At 41.3% G+C, this 21,516-nt stretch overlaps 1 protein-coding gene across 1 annotated transcript in view; it reads right to left on the bottom strand.

Annotated features, from left to right (window-relative positions):
• cdh5 (cadherin 5) overlaps positions 1-21,516 on the bottom strand; it is a gene marked incomplete at its 5' end in the record, with an annotated part of 106,027 nt that overhangs the window by 69,546 nt on the left and 14,965 nt on the right. Inside the window, 5 exons of the mRNA XM_079559328.1 lie at positions 6,567-6,748; positions 7,613-7,780; positions 7,859-7,978; positions 14,940-15,219; positions 17,365-17,589. Coding sequence (XP_079415454.1) covers positions 6,567-6,748; positions 7,613-7,780; positions 7,859-7,978; positions 14,940-15,219; positions 17,365-17,589 — 975 coding nt within the window. The remainder of the gene's footprint in view (positions 1-6,566; positions 6,749-7,612; positions 7,781-7,858; positions 7,979-14,939; positions 15,220-17,364; positions 17,590-21,516) is intronic.

The following is a 21,516-nucleotide window of genomic DNA, read 5'->3' as shown; positions in this document are numbered from 1 at the left end:
GTGTTTATTTGACCTTGTAGTGACTCAGTGACTTTATGGGTGCAGCATGGCACCTTTGCTTTCCCTTACAGTGGCGTCTATGATGCTCCAGAATCTGTTGTTTTGGGGTTTCTGGTACAAACCCATAGAAACAACTGATCCTGCAGTGTCAGAAAGGCCACTGTGAGAGAAAGCAAAGGTGCCATGCTGCACCATAAACCCACCGAGTCACTTGAAGGTCAAATATACACAAGGAGGATTTTTTTTTTTTCACTTCAAAAGTTGCATTGTGCACCTTTAAGATCAGAACCCCCTTATAAGTAATCAGTGAGGATTTTCAGGACCCAAAGCAGGTTTCGAGGTAGGCGGGACTCTTGAACTCTATTCTGGTTGTTGTTTTATGCTAATAAACCATAGAAATCACAGAAATGCCTTTAACTATCTGAGCCTGTTCTGACAAATGTGTACATTTTGTTAGCCATACAAATGAATGGAGAAGCCAGTCATGTGGTTTCTTTATCCATAACATATAAGCTGATGTTTATTGGCCCCTGGAAGTGTAACCGCTTCTCCTTTTCATTTCTATGGTCAAAACATTTGCATTTTGTCAGTTAAAAATAGAAATTCTGACACTACCAACTCAGTACTTAGGCTATGGCTCTTATTTAAATGTTACATATTAGGAGGATGACTATGCTGTAAACGTAGCATATTGTGTTCCTATCATTCTGCTGCAGGCCTTGCAAGCCCACAGGCCCGTGGAGAGAATATATTTAAAGATTCAAAACATTCAAAACAAGACGGCACAACATCTGAATGCATTATTCATCATGACTCGCCCAAACAAAGAAGTGCTTGGTTTTCAATGTTATAGCAGCACAGAGTACAAATTATTTGAACTTTGTGTAAGTTAGGAATACATTTTGGCAAAGATATGCAAAACAAGTGCTTGTCCAAACATTAAATCTGCATAAACAAGGTGAATGTAGAAAAGGAAGAAAAAGACTGAGTGGTGTACTAACCCGCGAGGGTACATCAGTAAGATATTAAAGACAAGCTATTGTTCCAGAGCAATGCTGAACTGATTTTTTGTGAGTGTGGAATCTTAAGAATGCTAAAACAATGTCAGCTCATACGATCATCCAGGTGGTGAATTAAACCTAAACAAACGTTAAACTTGAACTAGAATACTGTAGTTCCTCAAATACAACACAGATACGATTTAAATTAGTTTTTTAGTTTTGCCATACTGTATAACAAACTACAGGTCCAATACTGGGCATAATAATTGGTAAATATAGCAATAAACCAAGTCATAAATGAATATGTAGCTGTGGAGCACCACAAGGGTCAGTCCTCAGACCCACATAATTCACAGCTTAATTTCAATATTCTTGCTCATTTACAGCTGGAACCATACTTCTTTTCCGTTTATGATCTCTTGGTTGTATTTGCACGTGAACGAGACACGTCACTCTTTTGAGGACAATGACTCATTTCGTGTAGGGGTGTAACAATTCATCTATTTAATCGATATATATCGATATGCTATGTCTTCGATTCGCTACATCGATCGTGCACGGCTAGTTTGCATCGATCCTGGCCACACATTGATATACTTCACATTATTTTTGCTTCAATATTTTGGTCTAAATGTCACGCACGCTAACAGTGTTTATGTCCCCGTACAATTTCAGAAAAAGTAAAATGCAAGGCCTCGTGGAAGACCCAGGACACGCTGGTGGGTCTATGTCTCCGAGCTGGCCTCGTGTCGCCTCAGGTCCCCCCCAGAACAGCTGGAGGTGTGCGTGGATCGGGATATCTGGGCATCTCTGCTGAGAAGGATGCCCCCGCGCCCCGGATAAAGCGGAAGAAAATGGATGGATGGAAATGCAGTAGGGTTATTAGCTGAGTATTGTTGCTTTTGACTCTGGCACTACATGCAGAGGTAGTAGCTGCAGCAAGAGGATTAAGCCCTCTGCAGTCAGTGTCAGAAATATAGACACCACAGTCTGTGTGTGAGACCGTACGGTCAAAATCGTGCAGTTTACACCCAGGTAACTTTGCTAGGTAACTTGTAATGTGACAAAGGCCCGTTATTTATCGGTGTCGTTTTGCACCTCCTGGTCTGTCACCACACACTGAAAAGCTGTATTTGGGAACTTAACTCAAGAAGATCTAATGCCAAAAGAAGAGAGGTCTCAAAGGTAAACAAAAACACAAAAACAGCGCTGACTCTAAGTGAAAATAAAGTGGAGAAAAGCTCTTGCTCTTTATCTTAGCTGTTTATTGTAGGCTTTGCTGGGATGTTATTGGGAGTAATAATAGGAGTGTTAATTGATCCAATGACACTCGCACTTCAAACAGGCTTGGAGAGGCCGTAGGCAAATGCTCTTCAACATTAAGTGTAAATGAACATTTGTAGCTCTTTATAAACAGCCTTAATAAGCAAGACCTGTGGAGGAGTTTCTTCCCTTTTTGAGTGATAATATGCTCCTCAGGCGCAATAAGCTTGAACTTCTGCCTATTCCATTTCAGACTTTATGTTTATTTATGTCGTTATCTGCTAAGTGTTTAAATGTCTGAATAAATAAAATCTTAGTCTGTATCTGAAACTCCATTTAAAGATTTTTATTTCAAAGCCTATAACCAGATTGTTTGAAGTCGTTATTGTAATTTCTAATTAAAATGTTTCTGTTCTCTGTTCGTATCATTTTTTTTAAATTAGACGGCAAGGCAAAGCACTTTGATTAGCACTAGTGCTCTACAAGTGGAGCTGAAATAGTCAAGACTTCACCAGAGGAATCGTCGGAGAGTTCATTATCAAGATAGAAGCTTTTATCTCAGAGCTCATGGCTAATGTTAAATCGACCATATCGGGCAGGAGGCTACGGTCCATCCATACCTTACCCCACTACCATCACACTCACCGACACTAAATAACTGCTACCTGCCATTTGTTACATTTCCATGGTTGGTAGTTAATCACATTTGCTTATGTTTGTACTTTTGTAAATCCACCATTCATTCATGTCGGAACATGTACTTTATTGCGTACTTTGCATATTTGTTAAAGGGACTATACAGAGTTTAAAAATGTTAAAACTAAGTATTTTCATCCCCCTACATGTTCCAGCCATGTCCTAATGTGTAGAATGAGCCCAGACCTGTTCACCACAACTGCCTCTAAAATCCTGCACTAAAAAGTTGTTAATTCGGGTCCGAAGTGCCGTCATGCACAAGCTTAATATAGAAGCTGCAATTCCGCGTATGACCTGAGGTGGCAGTAGTGAGTATAAAATGACCAACTTGCATCTAGTCCCTTTAAGCTAATTTGACTTTTTATTCTTTTTTTTTGCATGCCCTTACAACTTATAGTCCTATTACCGTAAATACCGGACTATTGAGCGCACCTGAATGTAAGCCGCACTAACAAAAACATTTATAAAAGTTGAACGTGCAATCTGGAAATACTGGACTTTATTTCAAGAGAATGGGTCCATTTACTTTTGTAAAAGTGTGTTAAGAACTTAAAAGTGTATAATTTAAATTCTTTAAACCCATGTGGTCGGGAGGGTGGCCGTGTTTAGAGCAGACAGACATAGAGGAAGACGGCGATAGGGCTGTCGCGAGCTCTCCGTCGTCTCCATAACTACAATTCTGGTTTGAGAATGGATCTTCACTGACACTGACACTGGCGATAAAACCTATTCTGATAACGAAATAAATATTAAACAAACATTATCAATTAAAGACAGGAACTTTTTATTTAAAGCAGTACTAAGTAACTTGTTTACCTTAATAAATCCTTTCCGTGGTTCCTCTGGTGGTAATACATGTGTTAATGGGATGAGCCAGAAAACCACAATTGCAACTTCCCTGCCTACGGGTCAGAGTCACTAATACACACTAATGGAATCCCGAAGAAGAAGCTAACAGGCTAATGGGCAAAGCTAACTGCGGGCTAGCACCACTTAAACAGTATTTACAGCCAAGTTTGAGTAAAAAAAAAAAATCTCCATTGTGTAATTCAATGTACAATATCCCTCTCTTGATTTGTCTTTTCTGTCAGCGTAGTATTTACTCTTACGAACAATTCATGAGTAAAAAAACGTAACATGCTACGATACCTGCAGTGGTACTTATGGCCTCTAGGGGCATGAGTTACTTAGTGCTGCTTTAACCATAATAGACAGGCATCTACAATAATGTTACACATGTTTCCAGTGTCTGCTCATCTGTAACTCACTGCCCACTGTGTAGTTTTGAAATATTTATTCATTTGTGCGAGACACAGCTTATCCCTCACAGGACTAAACAGGATTGAAGCAGAAAACCGGCTTCTATTTGAAGGTCCAGTAAGAAGTCATGTGTGTGGTCATGTAAGTGAAATCCTCCACTGTTAAAGTCTAGTCACTAAAGAGAACTTGTTAGAAATTAGCACCTATGTGTCCAATTAACTTGCATATGAACGGAACATCCCACTTTTCCATCTTCACCTTCGATTATAATTGAATTCACAGCTTTTTCTAACCGAGGTCTGAGAGTTCACAGCTCTGAGAGGAAGCTGCCTAAAATTGATCTCTATTGATTCTAGTGGCAGACATTTTCCTCACTGTTCCTCGCGCTCATCCCTTGCATATTCACACCTGTTCTTCTGCTGCGACCGCGGTGTAAAAAGCATTTTCAAATGTCACGACTCCAGCTCCAGCACACGGCTAACGCGCATGAAAAAACACCTCCCCGCTCTCCTGGGCTAGACGCGTTAGCGCAGCGGGAGCGACGTCGACTACCTTTGACTGTTTTATCGCCGCAGTTGTACTTAAGACTTTCAAGTCGACAAATACGTGGTAAGGGAGAAGCTCTTACTGTCACATCTGGGTTGGGATTAGTGCGCTAACGGAGCGCCAAAGATAGCTACAGCCGCATTGTGCGCGTATACAGGCTAGCGCAGGTAGAGGGGTGGGGGGGGGATATTCAGCTAACGGGATTAGGCACGCTAACAGGGGTGCCGGGGCGCGGGCTATCAAAGGGAATGTGTAAACAGCTTAGCTGCAATAAGACCTCCACCGGCGTGTGACCGATAGCAGGTTTAGCCCAACGTGTAAACACTGCTACTAGCCGTGGAGAATGAGAGAGGAGCGGGCCGCTATTTGGAGGCACCGCGGCTGGTGAGAGCTATTACACACTCGATTTGAGCCTCTTTTGGATGTCCTAAATATTTGGATCAAAAAAGTTCAAAGCATTTGAGTTTGCTTTTGGAATATATACATAAAAATACTTCCAAAATAGAGGAGGTAGTTCAATTTTACTGTTCTTTGTGTTCATGTAATTTGTAGTTATTTGAAAAAGTTAAAGCTTAGGACCACAGAATGGGGACTGAAATGATCAGAAAGTGTGACATAATGCCAGTAAGAAGATGTTGTGCAGTATGGATTGGTCCAGCAGAGCAATATACTATGATTAAGTTTTGGGAAATGTTTTTGGAGAAAAACAAAAATCGGATTTAAAACTTGTCAATTTTTCTGTCCAGAACCTTAGTTACATAGGAACAGGCACAGTTCCACACGCTCATGGCTTATTAGTACAATATAACAAATCCATGCTCAAGGATCAATGAACTAGGGCTGGGTACCGTTAAATGATACCAGTATGGTATTGGAAAAAGTTTAGGTACTACCGTTACCAAAAAAATGAAACTGTCGAAAGCAGGTCCTGAAACCCAGACTTGGTTGTTTCAACTCAAATAAATGATTACAAACCCCATTTTTGCCCAATTTTTATTATTTTTCCCCCCCTATTTTTTACACATTTTTTGACATTGAAACAAACCAATATTGAAAATTTGCGGATCTTCCAAACATTATTGTTCTATACACTATTTTAGTATCGATATCAGAAAAAGTATCATTCAGGTATGTGTATCAATCGTTAAAGCAGTACTAAGTACTTGTTTAGTGTTTAATAAATCCTTTCCGTAGTTCCTCTGGGGTAACACAAGTGTTAATGGGAAGATTGGGGGGTATTTTATCTCCCCCTGGTGTCTCTGGCCAGAAAACCACAAGTGCAACTCTGCTGACTACAGCTAAGCTAACAGGCTAACGGGCAAAGGTAACTGCGGGCTAGCGCCACTTTAAACAGTATTTACAGCCAAGTTTGGGTGAAAAAAATGATTTCCATTGTGTAATTGGATGTACAATATCGCTCTCTCCATTTGTCTCTTCTGTCAGCGTAGTATTTACTCTCACGACAATTAATGAGTAAAAAATTTTAACATGCTACGACACCTGCAGTAGTAGTTATGACCTCTCGGGGCATGACTTGCTTAGTACTGCTTTAAAGTACTGATATTGAAAGGATTCTAACTGTACCCAGCCCTAGTAGTAACCTGTCATGTGCTCTTAAACTATTCATGTAACTGTTCTTGGATCCTTTTGACGGCCTTTTCATTTGCAAAACTTGGAAGAAACAATATTTAATTGACACATTTTGTTCAATATCACTATGAAACAAGCATATCCATAAACAATAAATAAAATGAATGAATGACATGATCAATAAGTGTGGATGCAGTGACAGTGGTGTACCTGTCTGAGCATGAGGTTGCCGTCCTTGTTGGAGTTGGTCTCCACGTTGAACATTCGGGAGTAGTCTCCAGAGATGGAGATCCTGGGCACTTTGTTCTGGACCTGGTCTCTGTCCTCCAGCTGCAGAGTGGTGATCTTCTCATTCAGCTTGTGGTTCTCAGGGACTTTCACCTCAAAATGATCTGTAAATAGGACATTATGGATTTAGACCAGAAGCCCCTTATGAGAGACCAAAAGGCCCGGTTAAAATCATGAGGCCGTCCTTCTGTGGATCCACCACCTGCAGGAGGAGCCATAGGGGGCTGATGCAATGTGATTTGGGCAGCTCCAACAGCTGCCCCCACGACCCGGAAGCAGGAAAATGTAAGAAAATAGATGGATGGCTTTAGACCACGTAGCATGCAGCACAAGTGACCAGAGGAAACCCAGCCAGTCGCGGCCAGAGCTTACAAAGTCCACTTAGAAAATCGTATCGGGGCCTGACTGACAACCATTCATTCTGTTAAACTGGCTGAAAGCCTTTTGACAGCATGGCAAGGCAAGTTTTATTTATACTGCACATTTCACACACATGGCAACACAATGACACTAAAATACCTCATAAAGCTATTGTGAAACCAATCTAAAGGTGTACTTTATTGTCCTATGGGCGATTTGGTTAGGAGTACCAAGCTGGAGGATTGAGTCTATTGTGCATTTTGATTGGAGGAAACAGACATAAAAAGAAGAAATGGCCTAAGCTAACCATAAGCTAAGACTAGGGAAAAAAGAAAACGTGATACATGGCTTCTTTCTGGGTTTCTGGTAGGTTTTTTCTAGAAGTGAAAACCTTCCAGAAACTCTACAAACCGATGGGTCACTAAAATATCAAATGGGTTATTGCATAAGGATTATTATACAGTAGGCTATAGCACCTGGAGGAAACCCAACCAGACGCGCTAGAACCTGCAAACTCCAGAAAAAAAAAAGGCTCTCGTGGTCTTGGAACTGAACCAAAGACCTTGTTGCCAACCACTCAGTCATCATGCCGCTGAACATGAGCTTACTTGTGGTGAAAGAGGCGATGTTGTCGTTGATGTCAGTGATGCTGATGGTCACCGAGGTGGTGGCGGTGCTTCCTGAAGGCTTGCCCCTCATGTCCTGCGCCCGGACCACCAGCACATACTGCCCGACGCTCTCCCGATCAAGGTCTCCTCTGCTGCAGCTCAACATGCCTGGAAAAAAAAAACGGTATAATCTGGATGCGCCTTCCTTTCAGTCAGTGTTGAGCGGTTAATGCTGTATCTCTCTACCTGTGATTTCGTCAATCTGGAACTTTCCGTCTCCACCGCGGATCAGGGAGTACCGAAGCTCCCCGTTGGCTGTGGTGGGGTCATCGGCGTCTGTGGCCTTGACCTCCACAATCTTGGTCCCTTTAAGACATAAATAAGACTTGTCAAAAGGTAGTCGTGGAAAGCTTAGTAGTGGGCTTGTTGAAGGGATTTATGCAAAAAGAAGGTCGCAAAGAGTGTGAAATATCAGGGATGGTCAGTTGCAAAGTACATTTACTTCAAGGGGCATTAAAGACAAAATAACACTCCTCTAAAGCACTCCAAGAGCAATCATTTTTCGAGTTTCTGGTAGATTTCAACTGCTGATAGATACAGACGGCATCTCTGGAATAGCCCAGTTAAGGGGTAAAACAATTTGGAGAAAAATCTTAACTTTCTCTAATTATTCAAAAACGACTTCAACAAATGCAGAATTATGAATATAGTTTTCTGCTAATAAAGATACAAAGACATGGAGAGGAGCAAAGTGGTTCAACAGCCCAATAAATACATAAATAGCGGAGAATGCTAGCATGGTGCTTCATGTTAGCATCGTGCTAATGCTAATGGTTAGCTAATGCTAGCTACGACTGCCGTTTTTTCACTTCTACTGAACAATCTGCTGTGAGGAAATATCCATATGGGCCCGATTTACACTGAACTTTATTTATGTGTGGTAAATAAGTTCCACCAGATATTCCACCAGAAAATGGCTAAAAAGAGTGCGAAATTGTGTTTCCCATAAGATATTCCCCCTCGGTGAAGCCACGGCCCCTTCTGTGACGCAATGCTGTCTGTATCTATGGAGCCATCCATGGTTACACATACATTCCATCCAGAAAACCCACCAGAAGTCCGAAAAACAATGAATCCTAAATTTTACATAAAATGCTCCTTTAAGCGCTGTACATAAACTTTACTTCACGACACTTGAAAGATAAATATAATACTCCACTGCATTTCTATAAAGACGCAAAAGTAAAAGGTAAATTTTGGCCATGTGTTTTGTTAATTTTAAAAGCCATTGCATGCGCCCTCCAGAACAGTAGGTGGAGCTGTGCAGATGTGCAGTCAAATCCACTGACTCAAGAAACCCAAGGACGGTTTGTCCCCGTGACACCTCCCGATCTCCGGCAGCTCAACAGTCCCACCCACTCCCGGTCACGTGTCTTTGGTCTGGATATAAATAAAAAAATAGCTGATTTGCCGGCGTGCTTTTAAACTCTTAGTAACTCTTAGTAACCTCTTTACCCAAATCTAAAAACTTCCTCAAAAAAGTGTCAAAATAGCAACAGTAATGTAATCAAAACAAGGATAAAAATTCCACAAAAGAGCGACAAAAACGTGATGAAAAAGTGACCAAATTGTGACAAAAACGCAACAAAAGAGCGACAAAAACGTGACAAAAAATAGAAATTCTAGCAAAAATGTGTGACAAAAATGCATCAAAAAAGCAATGGAAAAAATTGTGGAAAAAGATCCATTTACACTGCGTTCCAAATTATTATGCAAATGACATTTTTTTAAGATTTTCTAAATTGTCAACTCAAATGAGAGTCAGCATAATTTTTAAGTCTTTAACTGGTAGAGGATCATTTAAATGTGGTGGAAAAAATTTCCTAGTGATAACAGTATTTTTTTCAAAAATAAATATAGTAAAAACCTCAAAATCCACTGTTCCAAGTTATTATGCAACTCATCGTTTCAATACATTGTAAAGCTTGTAATTAACTGAAAATGGTCATTTGTTGTATTTGTAGCATTAGGAGGTCATACTTACTGAAATGAAAAGCTATTTCAATCAAAAAAATATTAACAGGTCAAGTTATATTTTAACATAGGAGCCCTTGTGTGATAGCAGCTTCAAAATTCTTAAATCCATTAAAATTGTAAGTTTTTGGACAGTTTCTGCTTGGATTTCTTTGCAGGATGTTAGAATAGCCTCCCAGAGCTGCCGTTTGAATGAAAACTGCCTCCCACCCTCATAGAAGTTTTTTTTGTTGAGGCTCCAAAGGTTCTCAATAGGGTTGAGGTCAGGGGAGGAGGGGGTCCACATCATGAGTTTCTCTCCTTTTATGCCCATAGCAGCCTGTGATGCAGAGGTATTCTTTGCATTAGGACATGGTCCGTTGTCATGCATGAAGAGGATTTTGTTCGGGAAAGCACAGCTCTTCTTTTTGTAGCATAGAAGACAGTGGTCAGTCAGAAACTCCACATATTTTTCAAAGGTCATTTTCACACCTTCAGGGATCCTAAAAGGGCCTAAAGGGGCCGACCAGCTCTCTCACCATGATTCTGGCCCAAAACATGACTCTGCCACCTCTTTACTGACGTCACAGCCTTGTTGGGACATTGTGGTCATTCACCAACCATTCACTACTCCATTGAGTTAACCATCCAGGGCTACACGGCACTCATCAGTGAACAAGACTGTTTGAAAATGAGTCCTCATGTATTTCTGAGCCACTGCAGCCGTTTCTGTTCATCAGCTTCAATTAACCATTTAGGGGAGGCCCGGATAGAAGGTTTTTGCACAACTGCAGCCTCTGGAGGGTCCTACACCTTGATGTTTGGGGGACTCCAGAGGCACCAGCAGCTTCAAATACCTGTATGCTGCTTTGTAGCATCTGTTCTCATAATCTGATGTGTTTGTCTGGCAGAAACCGTCCATATTGTGCCTTTATCGGCACAAAACGGAGTGTGCTCTGAATCATCCACAGATCTCTTATCTGTATGATGATTAAGCTTAATCTTTCATGAAATATCGAAGGTTTTCATACCTAGACCAAGGCATTCAACTATTTCACACTTTTCATCAGCAGAAAGTCACTTTTTCTTTACCATATTGCTTGAAAATGATGATCTGCATAATAAAGTGGAACACCCTTTTTCAGTAGTTTTTCCCTTAACTGGGCTTAACCTGACAACTAATCATCCCAGGTCTCTGAGATTTATGTCAGTGATTCATAGAGCCCCAAGACACGATACCATCCATGAGTTTCATTATTATTGCATTTTTTTTTACCTTTTTGACACAAAAATCCAATTTGCATAATAATTTGGAACGCAGTGTAGATGAATTTTGTAGGTCTTAGCTTTCAAATGAGGCGTTACACAGGCCTATTGTCTGTAACCTTATGGATTTGGGTAAAGCTGAACTGGAAAAAATGCACTTGGTTAAGAGGGTATTTATTGATTTATTTTCGAAAAATCTCTACTGAAAAGTGAATGGGATTCTTTTTTTCACATCCAAACCGTGGCATGTGAGCTCTATTTTTTTTTTACAATCCCGAGTGAGAGGCAGAGCTGCAGCATCTAGCTAGGCTAAAAGCTAGCAAACTTTCTAGAGGAGACTTTCTAGAATACTGGTTTAAACTTATGATCTGGAGGACTGATAACAGAATCAGAGGCTTCAGGCGAGTTGTGAATAAGTGATTTTTTTATTGAATAAGTACATTAATGCAAAGGCCGCCGATCGTACAGCCGTAGCCCGTCGTGCTGCACATGAACAAATCTGCAAACTCTCAGTCTGTACATTGGCCTATGGGATTAGCAGCGCATGGCGAACTTATGCAGCTGTTAAATTTCTAATTAATTCCAATGACAGATTTATATTCAGACTGCAGATGGTAATGTGAACAGGCCTTAATATACGCCTGCCAATTCTCAGTGTAATGTCGTGTTTCATTATCACTTCTGCATTTGTTTCCGCTAACTGAACACGTACGGCATATTGATTCTTTGGGGATTTGCATCGAGCTTGTGCGATATTTCTTGCGGCATTTTCATGCTATCGGCTGAAAACAATATGTTCTGCTAACTCCCTTACATATTTACATGGAAGTATTTTTTCCCCTCATTACACCATATTATGTTTGTTTTGTTAATGACTTTGATGCCATATTTAGGTAATGTAAAAAACTGAATTGCATAAAGTGCGCACAATCACACAATTTTGTTGTATTAAAAAAAAACTTATTTTTTATTATGTGTAATAAAAATGTGTTGTGTGTGCATTTACTTTTTATTATTATTATTATAATTTTTCCTTTCAAAACAATTTTGTAGAACTTTTCTGTAGAATTTGCAAAACTTTTTATTTTATTTTTGCTGAACAATTTAGTGATTTTTGCCTTATTTTTTTTTTTGGCTGAACATTTTTGCATATTTCAAACCTGTACAGAAAGTTTTACAAAATTTGGTTCAAATTCAGTTTCAAATTTCAAAAGGAGCAGGCCACCGTTTTTCCATACTGAGAAATGTTCTTGCCTAAGCTTAGACGAGTTGATGCGTAACTGTCTGGTCTTTGTGCGTGCGCTCAGTCACGCAAAAAGACCAACGCTGTTGTTAGCATTTAGCCTCTCCCAGCAAATCAGTACTCAAAACTCACTTCTTCAAACTGGCTTTATCTTCTATCGTCAAGTGTCTTTGAGTGTCCAAAAAAGCGCTGTAAGTCTGATGTATTATTATTATTATTGTTATTATTAAGAACATATCACAGTATGTAAGAACTGAGTACCCTCAGACAAAAAGATGTTGATAGCATTTAGCCTCTCTAAACTAAGCTCAGGTAAGAACATATCTCAGTAGGGAAAACCGTGGCCTGTTCCTTTGTGTATAATGATAAAACAATGTTGGCGTTGAAAGCGCAAAGACACTTGTTCCAAATGCATCTCCCTCATACATTGTTTCTCACATGGCCAACTTTTACAATATCCTCAAGGACATTTTCATTCCCTTGGTAGAAAATAATCAGTTATGGGTCTTTAACTATATCTTGACACAAATATGTTGGCAGTGTAAGAGCGATCAAGCCTCGATTCAAGGTAAAATATAGTACGAGGGGGTTCTTGTCTTGCATCCACCTCACAATTATGAATGACCAGCCTGAAGCCAAGATTAGCTTCCCCCTAAACCGTAGTGATTTTAAACACTAAAAACTAAACATTTCAACTGGGTCAAGTCACTCCTTTCCCTTCTCTTTCTTGCGTCCGCTTGTATTTTATTCCTGTCAGCAGCGTTAGTCACTGTTGGGTGCGGGCTTACACTCTAAATATACTTGTTTGGCTCGTCTTGGGGAAGATAATGATGTGGGATTGTAGGGATTCTCTTTACAGTGTCAAAAGTACCATTTCTGCCAAATTCCCCTAAAGGCATCACGTTCTCCCCGATCCCCCGAGCCTACACCGAGGGGATGTTGTGGGGGAGTAAAGGGGGGGGAAAAAAGAAGAAAAATCTCAGAACTAAATTTAGAGCCTGGTCCCCAAGCTGGAAAAGCACTCGATTCCTCCAGAGGTTTACAGTTCTACAGGGGAAATTGGAGACCGGATTTTCAGAGAGCTGTGGCAATACGGCGGCCCCAGAGGTTCAATAAAAATAGAAAAGTCGCAAACAAATAAATCCACGGTGGAAGCGGGCTATTTGGCTTGTCCAAGTTGGTGACGCTAGAAATCTGTCAACACGCTTGGTGTCCTCATTTTATTTTTTTGTAGTAAAGGCAGAAAAATAGCAGCTTTGCACTGGCTGGTCATGTAATAGAGAAAACACAATCCTAAAGTGAGCATATGTATGATCTATATACTTATTGAAGAAAGATATATGGTAAAAGCAGCTCCAATTGTTGCACTTTTAAACAGCAGTCTTTTCAAAAACAATTGGAATAAATTTAAATAAATGTGAAATCTTTAAGGTTCGGGTTAGCGTTTCCAACCATGTTTGTTTGAGATAATTCCATTCAACTGCTATACATTTAATTCAGGTGTTTTTTATGGTTTAAATACGGTCACCCCAAGTTTAAACATGACTTTTAAAAGTCTATTTAAGATAGGGTGACCAGATTTTCCAACTTAAAAACTGGGACACAATTCGGGAATTTGCCGCAGGGATTCCAATTCTCGTCTCCTCCTTACCCCTGGCTCTATGATAAAACTGCTGACATCTTAATAAGGCAATGACATGCACCCATCTGCATTGAGGAGATGCTAAAATTTAGATTTGTATACTGTCAACAACTGCAACTCCCACACTTCTCCAGTCACCCATGGTGTCCCCCAAGGTTCCGTGCTCGGCCCCCTCCTCTTTACCATCTTCATGCTTCCCCTCGGTCAGATCATCCGCCACCATGGACTCCACTTTCACTGCTACGCCGACGATACCCAACTCTACATCTCCACCAAATCCATCCGGTTATCCTCTCCACCATCACTGAGTGCATCTCCGCTATCAAAACCTGGACAATAACTTTCTCAAACTCAACAACAACAATAAAACAGAACTCCTTATCACTGGCCCCAAATCTCTTCTCTTCTCTGTCCAGAACTTTACCCTCCTCATCGACGGTCACAATGTCACCCCCTCCCCCTTTGTACGCAACCTCGGCATCATAATGGACTCCACCCTCTCATAGCAAACACACATTAACCACATCACTAAAACATCCTTCTTCCACCTCCGCAACATTGCCCGCCTCAGCCCCTCCCTTACCCAGTCTACAGCTGAAATCCTCATCCACGCATTCATCACTTTCAGACTCGACTACTGCAATAGCCTTCTCTACGGACTTCCCACCACTCATCTCCAAAAACTGCAATACATCCAGAACTCTGCTGCCCGCCTCCTCACCCACACCCGGTCCAGAGAACACATCACCCCTTTCCTCCAGCAGCTCCACTGGCTCCCCGTTCAATATCGTATTCAATACATGCGCCTCTTCCTCACCTACAAATCATAACCTGGCCCCGCCCTACCTCACCAAGCTCCTGCAACAACACCAACCTACCCGCCACATCCGCTCAGCCAGCACCAACCGCCTCACTCCCATCACCCGCAGTAGTAGAGCCCCCACAGCCCATTAGAAACTCTTCACGTAGAATCACTGTAAGCGCCTTCCACCCACCCCTCTCCTCTTGCTCCCCTTCGCTGTGCAGCTGTTTCAATAAAGCCATAGCTTCACTACAGCTTTCAAGTGTTTTTACTCCGCTATGAAAGGATTAAGCTTAGCGAGAGATGGAGAGGTGAGGACCATTAATCCCATCACTACTTGGAGCTACAGTCCCCCACTCACCGACGGTGGCCCTCTCCATGACGGAGCCGTTGAGACCTTTGGGGAACACCGGCATGTTGTCGTTGATGTCGTTCACGATGACCTCGAACTTCCCCGAGTCCTCCACCATCTGGTTGTTCCCGTCGTACATTTTGGCGCTCAGATGGTAAGCGCTCTTCTCCTCGCGGTCCAACGACCTGGTCACGAAGAGGTCCCCTTTGTTGTCCACCGTGAAGATGGTGTTGGCCCCTTCGCCATCGATGGTGAACTTCTTCACCTCCACGCGCAGGGTGGACTTTAGCTGCAACACAAGGAAATGACCATTTAAATGTGCGACTTAATGCTTTGTGCGGGGAAACATACGCCTAACTGATGACAAAATGATGACTTTTTTTAGCTTTTACCCAATTTATAACATTGTTTCCTCATTAAAAACATGCCATGAGTAGTATGTTACAGTTTTTATCAAGGTAATGTGGATTTGTTATCATGTAGTTGAGTAAAAAAAAATGTAGGCCCGCATAATGTTTTTAACGTTGAGTCTCCTCTCCATACACAGTTATTCATTCAAGTTATGTTCAAGTTCTTTCAAGGTATAATACATGAAATCACAACCCAATATGTCAAGTTTTCAAAGTCTCTGGAAGAAGGAAACTGAGTGGCTATGCAGAATTCATGAAACAAAACCCCACTCCAGGTTTGCTTTTTGACGAGGATGTGACATAACACGGATAAAAGTCAATTCTGCATAATATTTGCGCTTTCAGAACGCACATAAACTTGAGGGGGGGAGCGGTTCTGGGGCTAAATTGTTGAGATATTCATCAAAGAGCTGATTTGCACAAGCTAAACCCCGGGGTGTGCACCATCAAAGTGAATGGAAGCGACAGTGATAACGTTTAACTAGAGACGATCAGTGGGGGACCGGAGGAGCCTTAGACAATTTACATTCTGTTTACATGCACAAGATGGAGGCACTGCTGCATTCAAATGACCCGTGCTCGAAAGAAGAACTTGGTTGCATCAACGACGAGTTTCTCAGACGAAAACATGAGGGCCTTTCTGATTTTGTTCAAAAGGGTTTGCTGAATGTTTGGCAGGTTGCCCCAGTGCCTATGCATGATGGAGACATATCATGGAAAATCTTTATTTTTAAACTTCACACCGTGTTGTAATGTCGTTACAAAACACAGACCTGCAGTTGTATTTCGCTTCATTCATTTCACACAGTTTGGAGTAATCCTCGGTTAGTCCTGTTTAATTTACCTGTTTCTCTGTTGTGTGCTTCCAACATTTTATCGGTTCTGAGCTGTGTTTGTCAGGCCGCGCTGAAACCACGGCATAAATCGAAACTGAAAATCCACTTTATCATAAGTTATACCCACAGCTGCCAGGAGGAGGAGCCCCAGTCAAAGTCTTCACCAGCTCTTGCCGTATTTCATTGTATCTATTCAATTCTAGCCGCACCTACTGCTAAAAACGTAATATTTACTAAAGTCACAACTTCCGGGGTTGGTGTAGCTGCTGTGCCGGTTGTTTTTTTCGGCTAACCCGGATGTACCGATTTTGGTAAATATTACTTTTATAGCAGTAGGTACAGCATTTTTTGCCGATTGGGCCTGATAAATAAGTATGTTCAGTAACTCTCTGTTGAGTTTCAGAAATATTGATTGTGGTATTAAGGACTTTTTTTGTAGTTTCTCGAGTTCGGGAAAATCCACTGTTACCATTGAGATTCGCCAATTGTTGGCAAACATTTTCCATAGACTGACATGAGCTAAAAACAGTATTTAAAGTGAAGAAACTCTGCTGAGTCATATCTATCTAACTCACTGTGAAGTGTGTTTGTTTTGATGTGAACAATAACTCCAGTATTTTATCTTTCAGAATCTCCATTAGTTTATTATTGCTGCTAATCCCACTCTATTACACTCAGAATGACTACGAAAAGGATTTATTATAACAAAAAAAATAAAAGTGACTTAGTTCTGCTTTAAAAGAATATGATTTATTACGTTTTTACTTGAACAGAATCCAGAGTTTATGTCCCAATATTAAACGTGGCTAGGTTTTATTTGCCCAAGGCTTCAGCCATTGGGAGTTTCGGCTGAGACTTTGGTATTACCCACGTCTGAGAAAGATTAATTGGCTGTGACAGGATGTTTTATGAATTAAAATAACATATTATTACCAAATGATCAAACTGCCGAAATTCCCAATGTCTGAAGCCTAAGGAAATATAAATCTACATTAAATTGAATATTTTGGGCAGAGATGAAATGCTGTGCTCATGCAGCATCTGCTCAGTGCCATCTACTCCTCTCTAGGCAATTGTCTGAAAGCAAAAAGTTATAAAACAAAGTCATAAAAACAAGATTTATTTTACACATTCAAACAGAACTTTTTCCCTCGGACCAAAAAAAAAGTACAAAGGCCCTGTACTCACTTGTCCTATCTTATACGGGACAGGCGCGGGTTTCTCCTCCTCCACGTACAGGGAGTTCCAAATCCAGTCTCTTTTGTGCCGGAGCAGGACGGGGTGTGACTCCTTCTTCACGATGGACCCGTCCCGACTTTGCTCCTCTGCTCCCACCACCGCCGGACCGTAACCGACCGCCACCACCACCGCTACGCACAGGAGGGCCCAAGTCGTACGTAACAGAGCCATCACCTGGAACGAGACAAGAGGAAGGACGCACGTTTTAGACGAGAAAGTAGCCAACCGAAACAGTTGTTCCTTGAAGAAAGAATTTATTTTGTCTGGGGCTGGGCGACAATGAATTTAATCCAGACCATTTCTTAGTACAATGGTTCGTTGCCAGCAGTAAGTAACAAAGTAATATACTTTAGAGCGTATATCTGTACTTTCCACTAACTTAACATGATAAAATACTTAGTTAAAATGCATGAATTTTCACCGTAGCCGCTCTTGAACAACTGTTGAACCTAAAGCTGCAGTGAATTCGTTCTGATCAGAAACATCACAATAAAAAAGCTTCTGAAAACACCAGCAGCTCATCTCATTCAGAGCGTTTTCAGACTGGCTCCGGTTAGGGTCAACCTAAAGGGCCAAGTGACCCGAGAGCGGATCAGTGGGAATCGCTCTGTAAAGCCACCCTCCAAGACAGTTTAAGTAGTTTATTCATGTGAAATACGCAACATTCGATTGAAACAGCTGATTTCATGAAGTCGTGTTGCGTCTAGTTCAAAGACCTGCTTCTGTCGGCCGTTCTCCTACGACTCTCGCAATGCATTGTGGTCTATATTTTTTTTAACTTTATTTCTCTCTGGACATTCGGACACCTCTTCAAAATGGCGTGACCAGTAGTGCCAGTAGTATAGGGAATAGTGAGGACATTCGGACAAAGCCCATGAGCCTTCACTCGTCTCCACTGTGCGATGGTTCAAAGAGAGAACCATGACTAAGACTAATGCTGGGCGATTATGGAAAGAAAATAATCACGATTATTTTCCGCATATTGATCGATCTCGACTTTCGATTAAATTTTTTTGTTTAATAGAAAAAAACAATAAATGTGGTATTTCCTGGACGAGCATGTTAACAGACGCTGCATAAACAAACTCCACCCTTCTTGTGTCACAGTACAACATTCCCATGTCACCCCTTCACCTGGACAAGCAACACACAGAGCAAAGGAGATGCAAAAAATTGGATTTTTGAAGATTGTCAGAAACAGACAATGAGCACATGTTTGTTTGACCACGGAGCCTCAAAAGGCCACGACGTCAAGGGGTGAATCGCTAACCACTTATTATGTACATAAAGAAACGAGTAAACCGAGTTTTTAGTAAAAAAGACGATCAAACTTTCAATTCACTGTTAGAATTCCAGCTAATCCACAGACCACATGGTCCAAATAGCAATGATAGCTTTCCATCTTCGAATGTTTAAACTCTTCATCCCCGTACGCGTTGTGGTCCTCTGAGGCGCCTCGTGTCATCAGGTCCTCTTCTTGTTGCCGCATGTGCCATCCTGTGCTTCCTGTTTATTTGAGCCAAGTGTTTCCCTGGGATTGACCTGACAGGCGCTGCAGCATTGCGCCTTCCATATTTGTTTCCAGACTGCGACAGGACTGGCCAATTCTCCTCGATTAAAACGCACCATGCGATTATCGTGATCTACCTTTATTAAAATCACGATCAGATTAAAATTAGATTCATTTCCCAGCTGCAGCTAGGAAAGAAAACGAGTCCCGCTCATGCCCGGCCTCTGTTGCTTATAACTCCAGCGGTCGACGAGACACTTGACAGAGATCCTTGTTGCAGCAAGATCACTCTGCGACTAGAATGTCAAAATATCAGATGGCCGTACGATGTATTAGTTGTCCTTTGTCCTTGTTTCACTGTACGACCTACGACCTGTGATTTTGAGCTACGACCTCAGATGATTGATCGTTCGTTGCAGACGGCCCAAATCGTGCAGTGTCCACCCAGCTTTAGACACGGTTTGGATTTGGTTTCAGCAACTTCATCAAAATACAGCACAATTAACTCTTTAAATAGTTTGAACATCCTTGTGAACTACCTTTCTTCATAAAGGACATCTCAAAGTAAACATTTATCCGATACTTTCAATCAAAGGCTCCATAATGGGTTTCTTTTGTTTGCAGCAGTCAAAGAGTGAGAGAAATGTAAGTGAAAGTTGTGGTCCAAGCTGATTACCAACAATCCTAAGGCATTTTAACATCGCACACAGGAACGCGTTTAAAAGCCTGTTTCACGAATTTCACAGTGACAGTAATGCTAACAAAAACTAGCCTGCAAGCTCACAATGAATAATAATGCTTTATAATTACATGCACAGGCTTTTTTCACAAACCACAGCATTTTCAATACACGGAATAAGGACAAAACAGCTTTCATTTCAATATGCTAAAGAAATATCTAGAAATGTAGACACAACATCTCTTTTTTCCAGTTTTTGCGTCATTTGACTGAAGAATATTAGATGCTGGAAATCATGACGAAACTCATCGGTCGCCGAAATCACAGCGGGACTGAATTAAGAAGGGAAAAGGGGGAGAGGAGATCACGTTAAAGCCACTTATCAGCCGCGGACAGAGAGCGTCGCAGAGTCGCCCGGGTGACGACCAAGGACTTAGCCTCCTATCATTCAAGAACCAGCGCTCTTAAATCGCGGCCGCCTGGGACCTCCATGAAACATTTAGCTGCTCTCGTCATCACGCGACAGGGCGGAAAGGGTACAGGCGCGGGATGTATTAAACATAAGACCCAGTGTGACCCAGTTTAGGTCCGGACCTTTGGGGTGTGGAGGTGTGGGACGAGTGTGGGAAGACATAGACTCAAGTGGGAGAAGTGTGGACAGATGTGTCAATATGTCTGACCGTATCAAAGCAATGGGAGCGAGGGTTGGGGGTGTCAACTAGCATTCACAATTAGAAATGTTCACTCTTTTCATGGGATGCGGTGTATCTTCTGCTAATGTTCTTTTGAAATGCTATGGGCAATTCAGCAGATCACAAGCAAATACAGCAATATTTTATCTTTATTTACTCATTAATTGTCCATGAGAGTAAATACTACGCTGACAGAAAAGACAAAGGGAGAGAGGGATATTGTACATCCAATTACACAACTCATTTTTTTCACTCAAACTTGGCTGTAAATACTGTTAAAGTGGCGCTAGCCCGCAGTTAGCTTTGCCCGTTTCTTTGTGCTTCTTTGTGATTCCATTAGTGTGTATTGGTGACTCCGACCCGTAGGCAGCGAAGTTGCATTTGTGGTTTTCTGGCCAGAGACACCGGGGAAGATGAAAGACCCCCCAATCATCCCATTAACACTTGTTTTATCCCCAGAGGGACTACGAAGGATTTATTAAGGTAAACAAGTTACTTAGAACTGCTTTAAAACAAGCCCATTCATCATAACAGGACCTGCAGTCAAAGAGAGTGTTCACCACGCTATCATTAATATTCCAGCATGCCGTTAGCGGAAAGTGGAAGCTTGCTTTCACGGTCTTACCGTCATTCCCACTGCTGCCTGCAGAGGGAGCTCCATGATTGGTAACCCTTACTCTCACTTAGAGTCACTCTTTTCTTTGTCTTTTCTTTTTATAGACATTTACATTTTTCAAAAGCGCAACATCAATAATGAGGTTCAAGAAAGAATATATTAAAGCCTCAATGAAGCATGAGGTGTCACATTTAAATTGGTTTCTATCCATAACTTTGATGTTGTCTTCTAAATTATGTACAGTTTTCACCATTTTACATGAAATATGCATTATTTCTGTTTCTATATGAAATTATCAAAGGACTGAACACTTTTATGCCAGTAATCTGCTTTCAAAGTAGGAAACGATTCATAAAATCTATTCACCTGCAGTGCTGCCTTCATTCCCGACTTTGTATGTTTTAAATTACATGCTGCCTTTCAAAACTGAGACGAGCGTTAAAGCGGCATAGAAGAATGAAGTATGCCAAAGTTTGCCTGCACTAACATCGATTAGTGTCAGACTTTTTAAAAACCTAATAGCATACTTCAAACCTATAAGCCGTGCTTTCAGATTCCTTTCGCCCATTAGTCGGGGATAACTCATGAAAAGTACAAGCGGCTT

The sequence above is a fragment of the Gobius niger genome (assembly GCF_951799975.1).
Source record: "Gobius niger genome assembly, chromosome: 7".
Lineage (NCBI taxonomy): Eukaryota > Metazoa > Chordata > Actinopteri > Gobiiformes > Gobiidae > Gobius > Gobius niger.
Note: the sequence above shows the minus strand (reverse complement) of the source record. Positions and strands in the feature narration are given on the sequence as shown.